Below are 17,226 nucleotides of genomic sequence, written 5' to 3'. Positions count from 1 at the left end.
ATGAAGACCTTCCTCATCCTTACCTTCCTTTCCATGGCGGTGACCATTGCCACCGCCAATGTGCAATTAATATCTAGTTGCCAATATCAGCCGCAACAACCATTTCAACCATTTCCCGGGCAACAAATGCCATTTTCCGGGGAACAACAACTAATTCCAGGGCAACAACTGCCATTTCCTGGGCAACAAGAGTTAATTCGAGGGCAACAACAACCATTACCTGGGCAACAATATCCATTTCCAGGGCAACTGCCATTTCCCGGGCAACAGTTTTCCTTTCCCTAGCAACAACAACCATTTCCCGGGCCACAACAGATAATTCCAGGGCAGCAACAACCACTTCCTGGGCAGCAGCAAATGCCATTTCCCGGGCAACAACGACCATTTCCCGGGCAACAACAGTTTCCAGGGCAACAACAACCATTTCCAGGGCAAGTGTCATTTCCTGGGCAACAATTTCCATTTCCCCAACAACAACCATTTCCCGGTGAAAGTGCATAGAGCCCCCATGTGTGGTTTTGGTAATTAATGACAATCCCTATGGACTAATGGTTGAATTGAGTTATATGTGTAGGAGTTGTCCATAGGCAATGCTTGAACGATTAGTTGGCGTCAAGGTTGCAATACGAAGAAATGAGGTGCAAGTTCAAAATGAGTCAACTCGAAGAGTTCACATGCTTGAAACTTGACATTCATATGTGTCCATGGATATGTGAAGTTGCACCTAAGAAGAAGTTCATCCATAGTGGAGTATGGGGGAGCAATCCGCAAGACCTCATCTTCATCAAGCAAGCACAATCAAGAACGGAGTTTCATCTTGTTACGGTCAAGATCACCATCATCGAGCTCAAATGGAAGGCGCAAGGTTAAGATTTGCTCTTGATAGGGTTTCTCTCTTACCAGTCTCGTGGTTTAGTTGGGAGACCGGTTTATAGGATAATGGTCGTACTATCAAGGGGCTCTCGAGTAAGTAACTCGATCGTATCGTTCGGAGTGCGGTCAAACCTTTGCATCCTTGCATCATATCTCTTGGTTGTTATTTGAATCTTATCCATGTAGTGTTTTAGAGCTTGTGGTTATTTCTATGACAAGCTCTAGTTCATCGAAAATGGATTTCGCGTATATCACTTGTTGCGTTTTCAATATCGGTGTTTTTCCAGGTTTCTCGTATTGAGAGGTTTCACTCTAAAAATCATATAAAATCACCCCCCACTAGTTTCCATATTTGTGGGGTAGCTTTTGTCGTCCTCTTTCCAACAAAATTGGTTTCGTCTCATTTGGATTTTCCAATCTCAAGTTATTTACATTTCAAGTTTGAGTTTAAAAGGAAAAAAAAAAGAAATGGAGAGGAGGGGCCAGCAGCCGGAGCTACCGCCGGCCACGGCTGGAACCACCGCCATGCCCTGGCCGGAGCCTCCAGGCGAGGTACCGCTCGTGGTGCCGCTAAAGCGGCCTGGCTCACAGCATACTTCCAGGACTTTGGGAGCTCTCTCCGGTACCCCGACCGGTACCAGGGCCGGAGGTACCGCCCAGACCAAGCCGGAGGTACCGGCCGCCCAGGCCAGAGGTACCGGCCTCCACCTGCGCGTGGCCTGCTCCCAGCACGCGCCCGCTGGCCTAGGCCCCGCCCATGTGGGCTGGTCAGCCTCTAGTCCGCCACACGCGCACCGCTCGCCACGCCTCCCCGCAGTCGCTCGCCCAGCTCAGCGTTGCGCTGCTCGCTCGCCCCGATCCCCTCGCGCGCTCACGTTCCTGCTCGCCATGCGTCCCCGCTCGTCGCGCGCGCCCCTCGCTCGTTCCCTGGCTGCCGTCCCGCGCTGGGCCCAGCTCGCCCAAGCCTTTTTCTTAGCAGCCCAACGGGCAGAAAAATAGAGCCTGCTATTTAAGCCCCTTTTCTATCTCTTTTTGGATTGCTTCTTCTTCCTCCTCTCTCTCAAGCTCACCACCATTGTTGTTGACTTTTTGTGAGCTTGATCTCTCTCTCCCAACCAATGATTCTTGCATCTATTTGAGAGAAAGGTTGAGGAGATCTAGATCCACACTTTGACCAAACCAAATCATCTCTTTGTGAGTGAATCTTTGGGATCTAGATCTTGGGGAATTTGGTGTTCTCCTATTGGTTCTTCCTCTCTTATTCCCCCAATAGCTTTAGTAGGTTTGTTGGAATTTGAGAGTGAAGAATCTGGACATCTTTGTGGTGTTCTTGCCATTGCATTTGGTGCATCGGTTTGACTTCTCCGCGGTGATACGTGGAGGTGAAAGTTCATGAGATATTCACTTCGGGAGCTTGTTCCCGGAGCTTGTTCCTCTTGGGTCTTTGAACCCTAGACGGCTTAGTGGTCTTTGTGGTATTCTTGGGGACTCCAATTAAGTTGTGGAGATTCTTCAAGGGCAAGGCCTTTGTGGCGATTTATTGGGAGCCTCCAATTAAGTTGTGGAGATAGCCCCAAGCTTTGTGCGGGTTCGGTGACCACCCTAAGGTTCCATAGTGGATCGAGGACATCTCTTTTGGTGGGAATTCGCGAGGAGAATACGGTAGCCGTCGTGCATTTGGAGTGACTTGTCCTCCACACCGCTCCAACGGAGAGTAGCACTCGCAAAAGTGTGAACTTCGGGATACATCGTTGTCTCCGCGTCACTTCGGTTATTCATATACCCAAGCTCTTTACTTATGCACTTTACATTGTGATAGCTTTCGTGTTTGAAGTTATATATCTTGCTATCACATAGTTACTTGTATTGCTTAGCATAAGTTCTTGGTGCACATAGGTGAACCTTCGTTATATAGGTTTTGTGCTTGACAAATTAAACACTAGTTTTATTCCGCATTTGTTAAGGCATATTCGTAAAAGTTTTAAACTATTCACCCACCCCCTCTAGGCGGCATCCGTGTCCTTTCACCTGGGCCACAAGAGTTAATTCCAGGTCAACAGCAGCCATTTCCTGGGCAGCAACAACCCTTTCCCAGGATGCCAATTCCCTGGCAACAACTGCCAATTTCTGGGCAACAACAACCATTTCCCGGGCAACAACTATCATATCCGCAAGTACAACAGTTGAACCCGTGCAGAGAGTTCCTCCTACAGCAGTGTAATCCTATGACGGTGATGACGTTCCTCCGATCTCAGATCTTGCAGCAGAGTAGCTGTCAGGTGATGCGGCAACAGTGCTGCCAGCAGCTGGCCCAAATCCCTGAGCCGTCCCGGTGACAAGGTATTAACTTGTCAATGCCTACAAGTTGTAGACTAGGGTTTTAGCGGAAGTAGAGGGCAAGTAGATCTCGAGGGTTTCAGCCGGAAAAGTACTCGACTGCTAAAAAGCTGGGGTTACGTTGACAATGGAATCGATCCCCTCTTTGTCCCTCGACTCCCCCTTATATAGGAGGCGGAGCCGAGGGTTTCGCGATGTACAAGTTACAAAGTCTGGGAGATTCTTTGAGTTCGTCCCGTAGTATTTACAAGTCATTATTCCTAGTACAACTCTATCTTTCCAAACTATCTCTTAGTTGGGCTTCCAGACTTCATAAACTTCGGGTCGTGGGCTTTCGGAAAACCCCGGGTACTATCTTCGGCAGGCCCATTGGGGATGCCTATGTCAGTAGCCCCCGAGATTTTGCTTGAATCGAAGAATCAAGGAAAATCTCCATCATTACAATTAACACCTAATTTCTTCGAGCTATCAAATGATTTTTATAAGTCAATCATATATTGTACAGGGATACGGTAATTGGGGCTGGTTCATCTGACGGATCAGGTACCAGTTAACTGCTCTCGTGGCAATCCCGCAAATACCTACTTCAAGATCAAGTCCCTGGACATGATCTCGGTATACTGGCGTAGTTTCAACATGCGCCGCTTAAGGTCTTACCATATGCCGAACTCCAGTCGCGTTTTATCGGGTACCTAATGCGTCCGTTAGGATTTTTCTTCGCATCTGTTGATACGGAAAAAAGTAGCAGAGCGCATTCGGGTGCGGTGCCACGCCGCGCAGGACGGATCCTGGGGTCTTACCTTCGCAAAGTATTGCGGCATTCAGAGATTAAATCGCGACTGAGGCGCTCTGAGAATATATTGTCGAGTGCCTTTTTCGGCTGCTGGAATAGCACATTTGTCCGAGTCATATGATGACTTGTATATATTTTTTATCTCGTCTTTCCGATGGGAGTATATGAAGAGTTATATCGTAACTCGAAGTATGCTTATCATGACTTCCTTAATTTCATCGGGTACACAAGCAGCGTTCCCGATGGGAGTAGCTCCCGAGGCTACAGCCAAGTGCTTGTACTTGGTTGTAGGCTCACCTTTTTAGGATCTCAATCGCTATATTGTCGACTTTTTCCAGTGCTTCCATCTTTATCGGGTGCGCGACCAGCGCTCCCGATGGGAGTAGCCCCCGAGGCTACAGTCGAGTATTTATACTTGGCTGTAGGCTCAACTTTTCTATCTTTGCCAAATACTGCATATCAAACTTTCTTCAAAAAGTAGCCCCCGAGCATTTGAACAAAAACTTGTATTTGATCAAAAGCTCCCAAAATTATTTTGTCTGTATCACAAGAACTTCTTGTCGCCAAACTTCGAACAACTGAAGTCGTAATATCCCAATTGATGACATCAATGCTGATGATTGCCACGACCGCTACGTTGGGAAGGTGCGAGTTCTGTTCTTAGGCTGACATGCGGGCCCTTACCACTTCGTCGTTTGACACGTTACGTAAGTGGGGGCACGTCCTCCACTTTCCCGGGCACGTGCGCTGTAGCGCCTGTGTAGTTACTTCTTAGTAAAAAGACCACTTTACCCATGGTCACACGTGTAGGGTGCTGGATCTATTTCTCCATCATCTAACGGCGCGACAGTTGAATGGCTCAATATAAGTAGTCATCTTCTTCCTCAGAAATCCCCTTCGCTGCGCCGCACTTTTATCCTCTCTCTCCACAGCTTCCATTGCAAATCCCAAGCTCCTGCGCCCATATTCCTCCTCAATCTCTCCCGCACTCCCTTTGATGCCACCACGGGCAAGACTCGCAAGGCACACCACTCCAGAGACCACCATCGCGACGGAAGGCTTCGAGATCTCCGGGTGGGAGAGATCCAAGATCTCCAACCAGGATGTCAACATGCTGAAGAAGCTCGGGCTGACCAAGAAGGAAGAAGGACTACTCTTCCCTGGGGAGGAGAGCTTCCCAACACCTCGCATCGGCTATCGGGTAACATTTATCGACCACCTCATCCGTGGCCTGTCTCCCCCCATCCACGAATTTCTCCGTGGATTGCTTTTTGTTTACGGGCTGCAGCTACATCAGCTGACTCCCAATTCCATCCTCCATATTTCCATCTTCATCACTCTCTGTGAATGCTTTCTCGGGACCCATCCGAATTGGGCCGTGTGGAAACGCATCTTTTACATTCGCCGCAACAACTCCCACAACACCAACTACAATGTAGGGGGTGTTGTTATCTGTGTCCGCCCTGATGTCGATTATTTCGACATCAAATTCCCTGACTCCATCCAAGGGTGGCGCAAGAGGTGGCTATACATCCGCGAGGAATACCTTGACTCGCAGGAGTAGAACATCGAGCCCTTCAATGGTGACGCAAAAATCCTTCGGCGCCGTTCATGGGACGCAGAAGCTACCGAGGAGGAGAAGATGGCGACATATGCGCTAATGAAGCGTATCCGCAAGCTTCAGAACACCCGCGGCAAGGAACTGTCGGGTGTTCAAATTACTGTGCATTTCCTTAGAATTAGGGTGCAGCCTCTACAGGCTCGCAAAAACCCTCTGTGGCTATATGCTGGCGAGAAAGATGTCGACCGCATATCCAAAGACCTCCCTGTGAAGGATTTGGAGAGGCTTATCCGACGCTTTTCGTTGCTGAGCAAGAAGGATTCAGTTCCAACCTCCTGCCGCGTGGAGCCATACAACGGCACCAACGCTCTCCCCAAAGTAAGTAACTTGCCTCTCGAGTTCATTTTTTTCGACTGCTATCTTGGTTAATTTGCTTTGTCGACCTTGAGTCAAATTTCGACTGCTATCTTGCTATCTTGCTGCCTTGCTGTCGACCTCTGTCCTTAATTGTCCTTTGCTGTTGGCATTTGTTATGCAGAACCACCAAGTCATTTCTTCTCTTACTCCCCTACCTGAAGGTGGGGAGGTTGATGAATGAATCGTCGTTACCAACGATTCTCAGGGCCCTTCTCGCCCTGAGAGTGAAGTCGCGGGATCTCACAAATCTGTGGCTTCCTCTGATAAAGAAACAGAATCGGAAGCTTCGGAATCTGCTCGTTCACCTCCTTCCGCTGCTTCTCCAAAGAACAAAAGGAAAAGAGGTGAAACTGAAGATTCCGGCACTTCCAAACTCAGCGGGTCACCTGTCGAGGAAGCTTCTCCCGAAGAGGAGGGTGCCTTCTATCCTTACGCTGATGCCCTCATTAGCTCATAAGCTATCTTGCCTTCTTTTTCTTTTTATATATTGTTAGAATATTCTCATACTATCTTTTGTGGACAGAGGCGAAGAAGAGGAAGAACCCGCTGTTAATGTGACTGCTCCGACGAGCACGTCGCAAACTTTGGTTCTTTCGGAAACTCGTCGTGCAACGGAGGAAAACTCGCCTCCTCATCAGGACTTGGAAATGTTGACTCCTGTCGCCAGCCCCCGAGCCCCCGAGCCGAAGAGAGCGAGGATTGAACTTGGCGAAGAACAAGGCTTCTTGGCCGGGAGTTCGTCGGCTCCTTCCCTGGATGATGTAAGTACCCTTACCGCTATTTTGTGTCTTTAGTCGAGTTTTCCCCTCAACCTTTCTATCACCTTTTTGTCTACAGCCTCTGATGGAGCACTTCATCAGTCTTGGTACTCAATTTATTGGGTACCGTGACACTGTCGAAGACTTGAAAGGTAAGCCTTCATACGATTGTGATGTTTTTACTCATCATCAAGTAGATTATTTTGCAGTTTTTGACTTGACTTTCTTGCGTTGTTTCCTTCCGTTAGAGGCTCTCGCCAAAGCCAACAAACGCGCCGATGATCTTGCCGCCAATCTTGAGCAAAGCGAAAAAGCTCGCAAGAAGGCCGAACAAGACGCTGCCTCTGTTGGAGATCTTCGGAAGGGCTCCACCAAACTGAAAATGCCTTAAGCGAGAAGACAACCCAACAAATAGCGCGTGAAGAAGCTATCATCGGCCGCCTTGAATCGCAAAATCGGCGTTTTGCCAGTAAGTTCACTAACCACTTTTCTCGAGTCCCTTCCAAGATGTATCCTCCTTATATTTGTTGATAACCCGGACTTTGTTTCAGCAGGAAAAATGGGTCAAGATTTCGAACTGCAGGAGCCTGAAGGGGACCGTCTTCTCGACGCCCTTTCCCTCCCTGAAATTCACGGGGATCTGGCACGCCGCAGTATTGCTGATGCGCGGACCGCATTTACGCGCCTCTTCCCCTACTTCTTCCCGAAGAAAAAACAACCAGACTCCTTCCCCGATCTTGCCAAGTATTTTATCCCGGAGGAGGATCTTGGATTGGCTTTCCGGCAGGAGAACTTGAAAATCAGCGTTGAGGGTACCATAGCTTTGGTTGCCGAGAGCCAGCAGAACGTCGACTGGGCGAGGACTGGCGAGACGAAGAGGATGAACAAGGATAAGTGGCAGTCTCTAATCAAGGCCGCCAAGCCGCACTCGAAGAAGATTCTCTCCTTCCTCGGATACAAGCCAGCTGCTTCTTCCAGTTCCGCCAGGCCGGAGGTCAAGTAGACCAACTTACTCATCCGTTTGCTGTCTTTCTTTTGGTAGATGTCGATATCCTTACGATATGCGACTATTTTCGTCAACTCACTAGGAGCTGACCTTTTGTAATGGACCATCACTTGTAAATATCCCCGCTTATCAATGAGAAGGAATGATCCATTGTTTGTTTATTGATGTCGATATTTTCTTTCTTCCAGTTGATATTTGATAACTACTCTAAGACTGCTGGACCATCCTCTGCTTCCCCTGCGACTTCTTACTCCAAACGGATAGCTGTCGACGATTTGCTGGATGATTCTTCGTCTGTGAACCTGAATCAACTAGAAATAGCTGAACTTCGACAACAACTCCAAGCCATGAAGAAACAATCCCTTATTGTCATGGAACAATCCCACAAATCTTCCGAGCGGGAAAAGATGGCTCTTCAGCAGGCTCAAGAGGCTTTAAAGTTGAAAGATGCTGCCATTGCCGAGGCTTTGCAGGCCACTTCTCGGGAGAATTATATGCTTGACCTGCTAACTGACGCAAGTCTGGATATGGCGGGTAAGTCTCGCCCCATGCGTTTTTTGACTTTGCGTACGAGTTCTCCGGTCCTCATATTTCTTGATACGGTTAGGTTCTTTCTTGGATGCTGCTGCCGAAGACCAGCGTGTTGATGTGAGGGCCGAGGTTCTTATTTGACTTGCTCAGCAGAACAACTCCAGCTTTTGGTCTTCCCCGGACCGGACCCGACAAATTGTATGATTTTAGGATCGTGCTTCTCAGGTTCGGGAATATCTCGACTTCTGCACAAAGACACTCGCCATGGTTTACAATGCCATGTTTCCTCGGAATCTGCAACCCAAAACTCTTCCTGAATTGATGAACAAGTTTAAAAGTGTTCAGCGAATTCATGGATTTGTGAAGGCTCAATTGATGGCTGGTGCTAGGTTCTCTATGATCATGCTCCAGATCTGCTACCCGAAGCTTGATATGTCCAATGTTGTGACTCTTTGCCATGAACGATTAAGAAAATGAAGGAGGAATGTTGACAAAATCAACGAGGCGGTGACACCCGTAGCTGAAAGGATGATTGAAGATCTTCTTCGGATGGATGCTGCATACTTCACGGAGAATCATTACGCTGACTCCATGGGTACCTCTGCAGGAGAGGAAAGGGTAAACATAGATGACCTTATAGGAGGTGATTGAAGTTCTTTTCCTTCTGTCGAATTTTTCCTGAAATACAGAGATATCTTGTATAGTGCGAGAAATATATTGTAAGTTGCGAGAACTATGTATTTTTTCCTTTAGCCCCCGAGTGTATGTATGTTATTTGCGAGGTTTTTAGACCAAAGCAAATTAATTGAGTTTATATTGGAAGGACCGAATATATATTGTTCAACTCGCGGGTTGCAAGCCCCCGAGCCTGTCGAAGAAAAGACGTGTGTCACCAATATCTTTACTATATTGCAGCATCGCGAGCCCGCCTCATTAAAAACCTTCCAGCCCCACTCGGTGCCCTGAAAGGAAAAGAGTGCGTCTGAAAACTCGCGAGCTTTTCAGTACATTGTATGTTTATATGCGTATCTCTATTTTGATTTCTACGCGTAGAAGCGCCGAAGCTGCGCCACGTTCCATGGGTTTGGCTCTGCGACCCCTGTCTTCTTGTCCTTTATTTTGTACGCTCCTCCTGTGATCACCTCTGTGACGATGTATGGTCCGACCCATGGTGACTCGAACTTTTCATGGCTATCCTGGGTGAGTCGAAGAACTAGGTCGCCAACTTGGAAGGACCTTGGACGCAAACGTCGACTATGATAGTTTTTCAGGTCTTGCTGGTACTTGGTAACTCTTGACAGCACCTCATCTCTAGCTTCATCGAGTGCATCGACATCGTCCTCTAGTGCTTTTCTTGAAGTTTCTTCATCATATTCCACCACTCTCGGGGAATTGTGTTCTATTTCTATCGGGAGTACTGCATCGGCCCCATGGACCAAAAAGAACAGAGTTCCTTGTGTTGCTGTATTGGGTGTTGTCCGTATACTCCACAACACGCTAGGCAGCTCTTCTTGTTGGAGATATGCCCGAGAGGCAATAATAAAATAGTTATTGTTATATCTTAGTGTTCATGATAAATGTTTACACTCCATGCTATAATTGTATTAACCGGAAACATTGATACATGTGTGTTGTGTAAACAACCGAGTCCCTAGTAAGCCTCTCATTTAACTAGCTTGTTGATTAATAGATGATCATGGTTTCCGATCATGAACATCGGATGTTATTAATAACAAGATCATATCATTAGGTGAATGATGTGATGGACACACCCATAGTAAGCATAGCATAAGATCAAGTCATTAAGTTCAACTTGCTATAAGCTTTCGATACATAGTTACCTAAGTCCTTTGACCATGAGATCATGTAAATCACTTACACCGGAAGGATGCTTTGATTACATCAAACGCCACTGCGTAAATGGGTGGTTATAAAGATGGGATTAAGTATTCGGAAAGTGTGAGTTGAAGCATATGGATCAAGAGTGGGATTTGTCCATCCCGATGACGGATAGATATACTCTGGGCCCTCTCGGTGGAATGTCGTCTAATTAGCTTGCAAGCATGTGAATAGTTCACAAGAGATGACATACCACGGTACGAGTAAAGAGTACTTGTCGGTAACGAGGTTGAACAAGGTATGGAGATACCGATGATCGAACCTCGGACAAGTAAAGTATCGCGTGACAAAGGGAATCGGTATCGTATGTAAATGGTTCATTCGATCACTAAGTTATCGTTGAATGTGTGGGAGCCATTATGGATCTCCAGATCCCGCTATTGGTTATTGGTCGGAGAGAAGTCTCGACAATGTCTGCATAGTTCACGAACTGTAGGGTGACACACTTAAGGTTTGATGTCGTTTTAAGTAGATATAGAATATGGAATGGAGTTCGAATGTTGTTCGGAGTCTCGGATGGGATCCAGGACATCACGAGGAGGTCTGCAATGGTCCGGAGAATAAGATTCATATATAGGAAGTCACTTTCCAAGTTTGGAAATGATTCGGTGCATTTATGGAAGGCGCTAGAATGTTCTAGAACCTTCCGGAAGAAATCACCATGGAAGGTGGAGTCCCGGAAGGACTCCACCAACCCTAAACCAGCCAACCAAGTGGGAAGGTGGAGTCCATAGTGGACTCCACCTCCTTGGCCGGCCACTAAGGGGGGAAAGGGAGAGTCCTTGTCCCCCTAGGTTTCGTCCATATGGCAGTTTTTGAATTGGGGTCTTATTCAGATCTTTGGGCAAACCCTAGGGATTCCACCTATATAAAGAGGAGGAGAGAGGGGCTGGCCGGCCACACCAAGAGCACCACCAGGCCGGCGCCCCCCAAGCACCCCTCTCCCAAAACTCTAGCGGTTCCCTCCTCCCTCTCTCTCCCGCATAGCTTAGGCGAAGCCCTGCAGGAGATCTCCACCACCACCGCCACCACACAGTCGTGCTGTCAGGATTCTGAGGAGGATCTACTACTTCCGCTGCCCACTGGAACGGAGAGAAGGACGTCATCATCAACATCGAACGTGTGACCGAGTACGGAGGTGCTGCCCGATTGTGGCACCGTCAAGATCTTCTACGCGCTTTTGCAAGCGGCAAGTGATCGACTACATCAACAACGAGATCTAATCTCGTAGGCTTTGGAAATCTTTGAGGGTTAGTCTCATCTTCATCTCGTTGCTACCATCTACTAGATTGGATCTTGGCTTGTTATTCGTTCTTGCGGTAGGAAATTTTTTGTTTTCTATGCTACGAATCCCATCAGTGGTATCAGAGCTAGGTCTATGCATAGATTGGTTGCACGAGTAGAACACAATGGTTTTGTGGGCGTTGATGCTTTTGTTGTCTTTAGTTAGTGTACTTTGCATCTTGCGGGATGGTGGGATGAAGCGGCCCGGGCTAACTTTACATGACCGCATTCATGAGATTTGCTCCACGCTCGACATGCAACTTGTATTGCATAAGTGGCTTTGCGGGTGTCTGTCTCTCTCACCATAGTGAAGATTCAATTTACTTTTTCTATTGACAACACTAGTATCACCGTTGTGGTTCATGTTCGTAGGTAGATTGGATCTCACTTGAAAACCCTAAACCACGTAAAATATGCAAACCAAATTAGAGGCGTCTAACTAGTTTTTGCAGGGTTTGGTGATGTGATATGGCCATGATGTGATGATGAATATGTATGAGATGATCATTATTGTATTGTGGCAACCGGCAGGAGCCTTATGGTTGTCTTTATATTTCATGTAGTAGTATTATTTCAAAGTAGTTGTAATAGTTGCTACATGTGGTGAACAACCATAAAGACGGCGCCATGGACCTTGATGCTACGCCGACGATGATGGAGATCATGCCCGTTGATGATGGAGACCATGTCCGTGCTTTGGAGATGAAGATCAAAGGCGCAAAGACTAAAGGGCCATATCATATCACATTATGAATTGCATGTGATGTTAATCCTTTATGCATCTTATCTTGCTTAGATCGCGACGGTAGCATTATAAGATGATCCCTCACATTAATATCAAGATAATAAAGTGTTCTCCCTTCGTATGCACCGTTGCTACAGTTCGTCGTTTTGAAGCATCTCGTGATGATCGGATGTGATAGATTCTACGTTCACATACAACGGTTGTAAGCCATGTTGCACACGCGGAAATACTTGGGTTTGCTTGACGAGCCTAGCATGTACGGACATGGCCTCGGAACACGAGAAACCGAAAGGTTGAACACGAGTCATATGGATGATATGATCAACATGTTGATGTTCACCATTGAAGCTACATCATCTCACGTGATGATCGGTTTTGGTGTAGTGGATATGGATCGTGTGCCACTAAACAACTATGAGGGATGTTGTATTAAGTGGGAGTTCATTAGTAATTAGATTAAAACTTGAACTAATTATCATGAACATAGTCTGAATAGTATTTTGAATTAAATTTGTAGAATTGGCATCCGTTATCTACCATGCGCTAGTCTTATAATTGAGATACAAATAACTGTTAAATCTGACAAGTAACTTTACGGACTGGTACCGTATTGTTAAAGAATCAAGTAATGATTAAGTCCTATTGCAAACTTTTGGTAAAACTCATATTAGAGCAATGGTTTCAATTAGTACCTAAAATCATCTTGTCTCCATGAAACTTGAAGTTCAAATCTGTTTGAAAAGAAAGGAGCTGGAAAGTTTGTTTTCAGAAATAAGCAAGGTGTGCGATATATGTGATATCTAAGACATTATTACAAGATGATAGAATATAATTTAGTGAGACTACATAAACTCATAAGTTTTATGGAAATGTACGAAGATTGAAGACGCTAGGCGTCCCAATCCCCCAACTAGTTGGGCACTAACGATATTCGCATATCCATGAAGTGATCGTCCTTAGTATGCACCGTTGCTAAGACTCGTCGTTTCGAAGCATCACGTGATGATCGGGTGTTATAGATTCTACATGTGCATACAACGGGTGCAAGCCAGATTTGCACATGCGAATACTGAGGTTAAACTTGACGAGCCTAGCATGTACAGACATGGTCTCGGAAAGACGTCATAATTTGATGGATAAAAATTATGAGTGAAATTGTTCATCACATTAAAAGGTTACTAATAGTGAAATCCGGAACACTTGTCATGTGATGATCAACTTCAAAGTAAGAACCTCAAGGTTATTGGTAATTGACCAACAAACCTAGAAGTTATTGATGTTGAAGTGTTTTCTGAAATATGAGGAAAGCCAAAAGAGAAACTACAAAAGTTTTTGGCGAAAAGAAAGAAAAGACTAGAAAGTCTAGCTCAGGTGTATATAGATGATATACATGTTATGAATGTATTCTTTGATTGGTCACACAATGAAGTTCTTGGGTATTTGTACCATATTGGTTGGTATGAGATGTCATACAACACAACGCAATACAAGAATACAATGGCCTAAGTGACTGATAAGGAATGTGGTAATAATGCACGTCTGGAACAAAATAAAATGTTATTATGTTCGTCGTTGGCCTTCTACCTAGCCCTTCAGATTTATAATAAAGAACTTAATAATTGTTATTTAGCTCTGGTCAAATGAAGACAATGAGTTGTTAAAATTGTGGCCTTACTCCATGTACGATGGATAAGTTATTATAAATCTTAATGGTGAAACACACATACATAACACTGACGCTAAAATGCCATAAGGCAAATGATTTCAATTCCACTTATTTGTGGAACCGCCATTTAGGTCATGTTAGAAAGGACCGCATGAAGAAACTCCATGCAAATGGATTTTTGGAGTCATTTGATTTTTGAATTGTTTGGCACTTGCAAATCTTTTCTAAAGAAAATGACTGAAATACCGTTCATAGGCCAAGAGTTGAACGGGCAACTAACTTAGTGGAAACATACATGATGACGTATGTGGTTCACTGGGCATAGTTGTATGCGGGAGATTCTTCTACTTCATGAAAACTTCCAAACAATGAATTGAGTGTATATATAAGGATATATTTATTCAATAAGGAAGAAGTTTGAAACATTTGAATAGATTCAAATAAATTTCAGCATGAAGTGGAAATCATCGTAATAGAAAAGTCAAATATCTATGATTGGATCATGGTGGAGATATTTGGATTACGAGTTTTAGCGAACATCTAAGAGAGTTATGAAATTGTTCTACAACTCACATTTCTTGGAGTACCATAGTGATGATGGAGCATCCGAGAGACGTATCCAAAACTTGTTGGATTAATGATGAGATAAAATGAAGCCAATATATTTTTGTGGATTATGCTTTAGAGACTACCGCTTTTACACTAAATAGAGCGTCATCATAAATCCGTTGAAATGACACCATATGAGTTATGGCATGGGTATAAACCCTAATAGTCCTTTCTTAAATTTTGGTATGCATAGCATAAGTAAATAAGTTTACGACCAAAATCGGATGAATGTCTTTGTTGGTTATCCCAGAGAATGATTGGGAATTCTTTCCACTATGGAGACAAAGACAAAAGTGTTTGTCGATGTTTCTTACTTATTTCCAAGAAATTGTTTCTAGCGAAGTATTTGAGTGGGAGGACAATGGAACTTGATAAGGTTGATGAACCTGAGCATGATGATCAGAGTAGCGCAGCATCGGAAATGGTTCCGGAAGCAGCCACGACGATCATGGCTCCCATGTCTACAAAGTGTTATAGTCATGGAGATCGAAGTACCTATTGAACCTTGTAGGTATGGTTTACTTTGTGATCAAATAAATGATTTGTGAACAAAGGATTGATTTTGAACAATGATAAACCAACTGCATACAAAGAAGTTATGATGGGCCCCGACTCCGTCAAAATGGCTAAGAGCCATGAAATCCAAGATAGTATCTAAAATACTTTTTGAAAGTAAATAGATCTTTAAATAGACTTGGATATAATATCCTTGAAGAAGCTCGACTTGTCAAAAGTTGTTTACGACAAAGTTCAAAGAGTTGACTGCGATGAGATTAGATCTTCAGCAGCGATGCTTATAGTCTATGCGGATTGTTCTAGTAATCGCTACATATTTTTTTATGAGATATGCTAGTAGGATGGCAAAATACATTACTTAACAGAAGTATGTATTGAAGGTGTATACAAGATACAACTGAGAGTTTTGCTAGTCCGTAGAATACTAAAAAGGTATACGAACTTCACTGGATGAAGTAAGTATCACGGAGTTGGAATCTTCACCGGATGAAATGATCAAAGAGTTATGATTTCATCAGAAACGATGAAGAAACTTGCATTTGCAAGAAAATAAGTGGGAGCGCTGAGACATATTTATAATACTTTATGTAGATAACATATCGTTGATTATAAATAATGTAATCATGTACTTAATATGATTAAAAGTTTTCATTGAGAATTAACTTCAATGAAAGAATATGGACTGAAACATATTTAGTGTCAAGATCTATGAAGATAGATTGAAACACATAATAAGTTTAAGTTAAAGTACATAGAATGAATATTGAAGTAGTTCAATATAAAAATATTAAGAAGGTGTTCTTTTTATGTGAAGGTTTAACAAGACTTGAGTGTATCTGACACTCAATGAGTAAAAACACATGAGTGATTTTAGATCACGAATAATATGTACACAATCAGATGTTCTGTGCTCTAAAGAGTTAGGAGCATATACCAGAATGATTCATGTGATGATCATTGAACAACAGTAAGAATATCCCTGAGTGCTTTAGAAGAACCAAGGATATTAGTTTTGTATGGGGAAATGACAAATAAATCGTTGTAAGGTGTTGCACCGATATTAGTTTGGTCACATATAAAAATGAATTTCAAATCTCAATTAGGCTAAGTGTTCATTAGAAGGTAGCACAATGCTAGATTTAGATGAGTTCTAAATATTGTGACGGATTCTACAAACGAAGGCAGAGTATGTCATTGTTTTGACAATGACTGAGGATGTTAAAGTCAAAAAGTTCTTTGAGAACTTGGTGTAGTTCCGAAAGTGTCAGAACTTTGAAGCTATATTGTGTGTGACAATATTAGTGACATATTTCAGACCATGGAATTAAGGTTCCACCAGAAGACCGAACATATACGATTAATGCCGACTCATTTGGAAAATGAGTGATGCGTGAAGACGCAAATGAATTGCAAAAATACATACATTTCTGAGCGTGTCAGATTCGTTGACTGGAACCTCTCCCGTGAGCAAAACATGATAAGCACCAGAAGGCCAAGGTGTTATATCTTTACAAATGTAAACTAGATTATTGACTCTAGTGCAAGTGGGAGACTGTTGGAGATATGCCCGAGAGGCAATAATAAAATAGTTATTGTTATATCTTAGTGTTCATGCTAAATGTTTACACTCCGTGTTAGTGTAAACAACCAGAGTCCCTAGTAAGCCTCTCATTTAACTAGCTTGTTGATTAATAGATGATCATGGTTTCCTGATCATGAACATCGGATGTTATTAATAACAAGATCATATCATTAGGTGAATGATGTGATGGACACACCCATAGTAAGCATAGCATAAGATCAAGTCATTAAGTTCAACTTGCTATAAGCTTTCGATACATAGTTACCTAAGTCCTTCGACCATGAGATCATGTAAATCACTTACACCTGAAGGATGCTTTGATTACGTCAAACGCCACTGCGTAAATGGGTGGTTATAAAGATGGGATTAAGTATTCGGAAAGTGTGAGTTGAAGCATATGGATCAAGAGTGGGATTTGTCCATCCCGATGACGGATAGATATACTCTGGGCCCTCTCGGTGGAATGTCGTTTAATTAGCTTGCAAGCATGTTAATAGTTCACAAGAGATGACATACCACGGTACGAGTAAAGAGTACTTGTCGGTAACGAGGTTGAACAAGGTATGGAGATACCGATGATCGAACCTCGGACAAGTAAAGTATCGCGTGACAAAGGGAATCGGTATCGTATGTAAATGGTTCATTCGAT

At 44.1% G+C, this 17,226-nt stretch overlaps 1 protein-coding gene across 1 annotated transcript in view; it reads left to right on the top strand.

Moving 5' to 3' along the window:
* LOC124646992 (avenin-3-like) overlaps window positions 1-17,226 on the top strand; it is a 32,897-nt gene continuing 15,671 nt past the window's right edge. Inside the window, exons 1-2 of the mRNA XM_047187008.1 lie at window positions 1-191; window positions 2,969-3,201. Coding sequence (XP_047042964.1) covers window positions 1-191; window positions 2,969-3,201 — 424 coding nt within the window. The remainder of the gene's footprint in view (window positions 192-2,968; window positions 3,202-17,226) is intronic.

This window comes from Lolium rigidum, chromosome 4 (assembly GCF_022539505.1).
Source record: "Lolium rigidum isolate FL_2022 chromosome 4, APGP_CSIRO_Lrig_0.1, whole genome shotgun sequence".
In the NCBI taxonomy this organism is placed as follows: Eukaryota; Viridiplantae; Streptophyta; class Magnoliopsida; order Poales; family Poaceae; genus Lolium; species Lolium rigidum.
The sequence above is the reverse complement of the archived record's forward strand: the minus strand, read 5'-3'. Positions and strand labels throughout refer to the sequence as shown.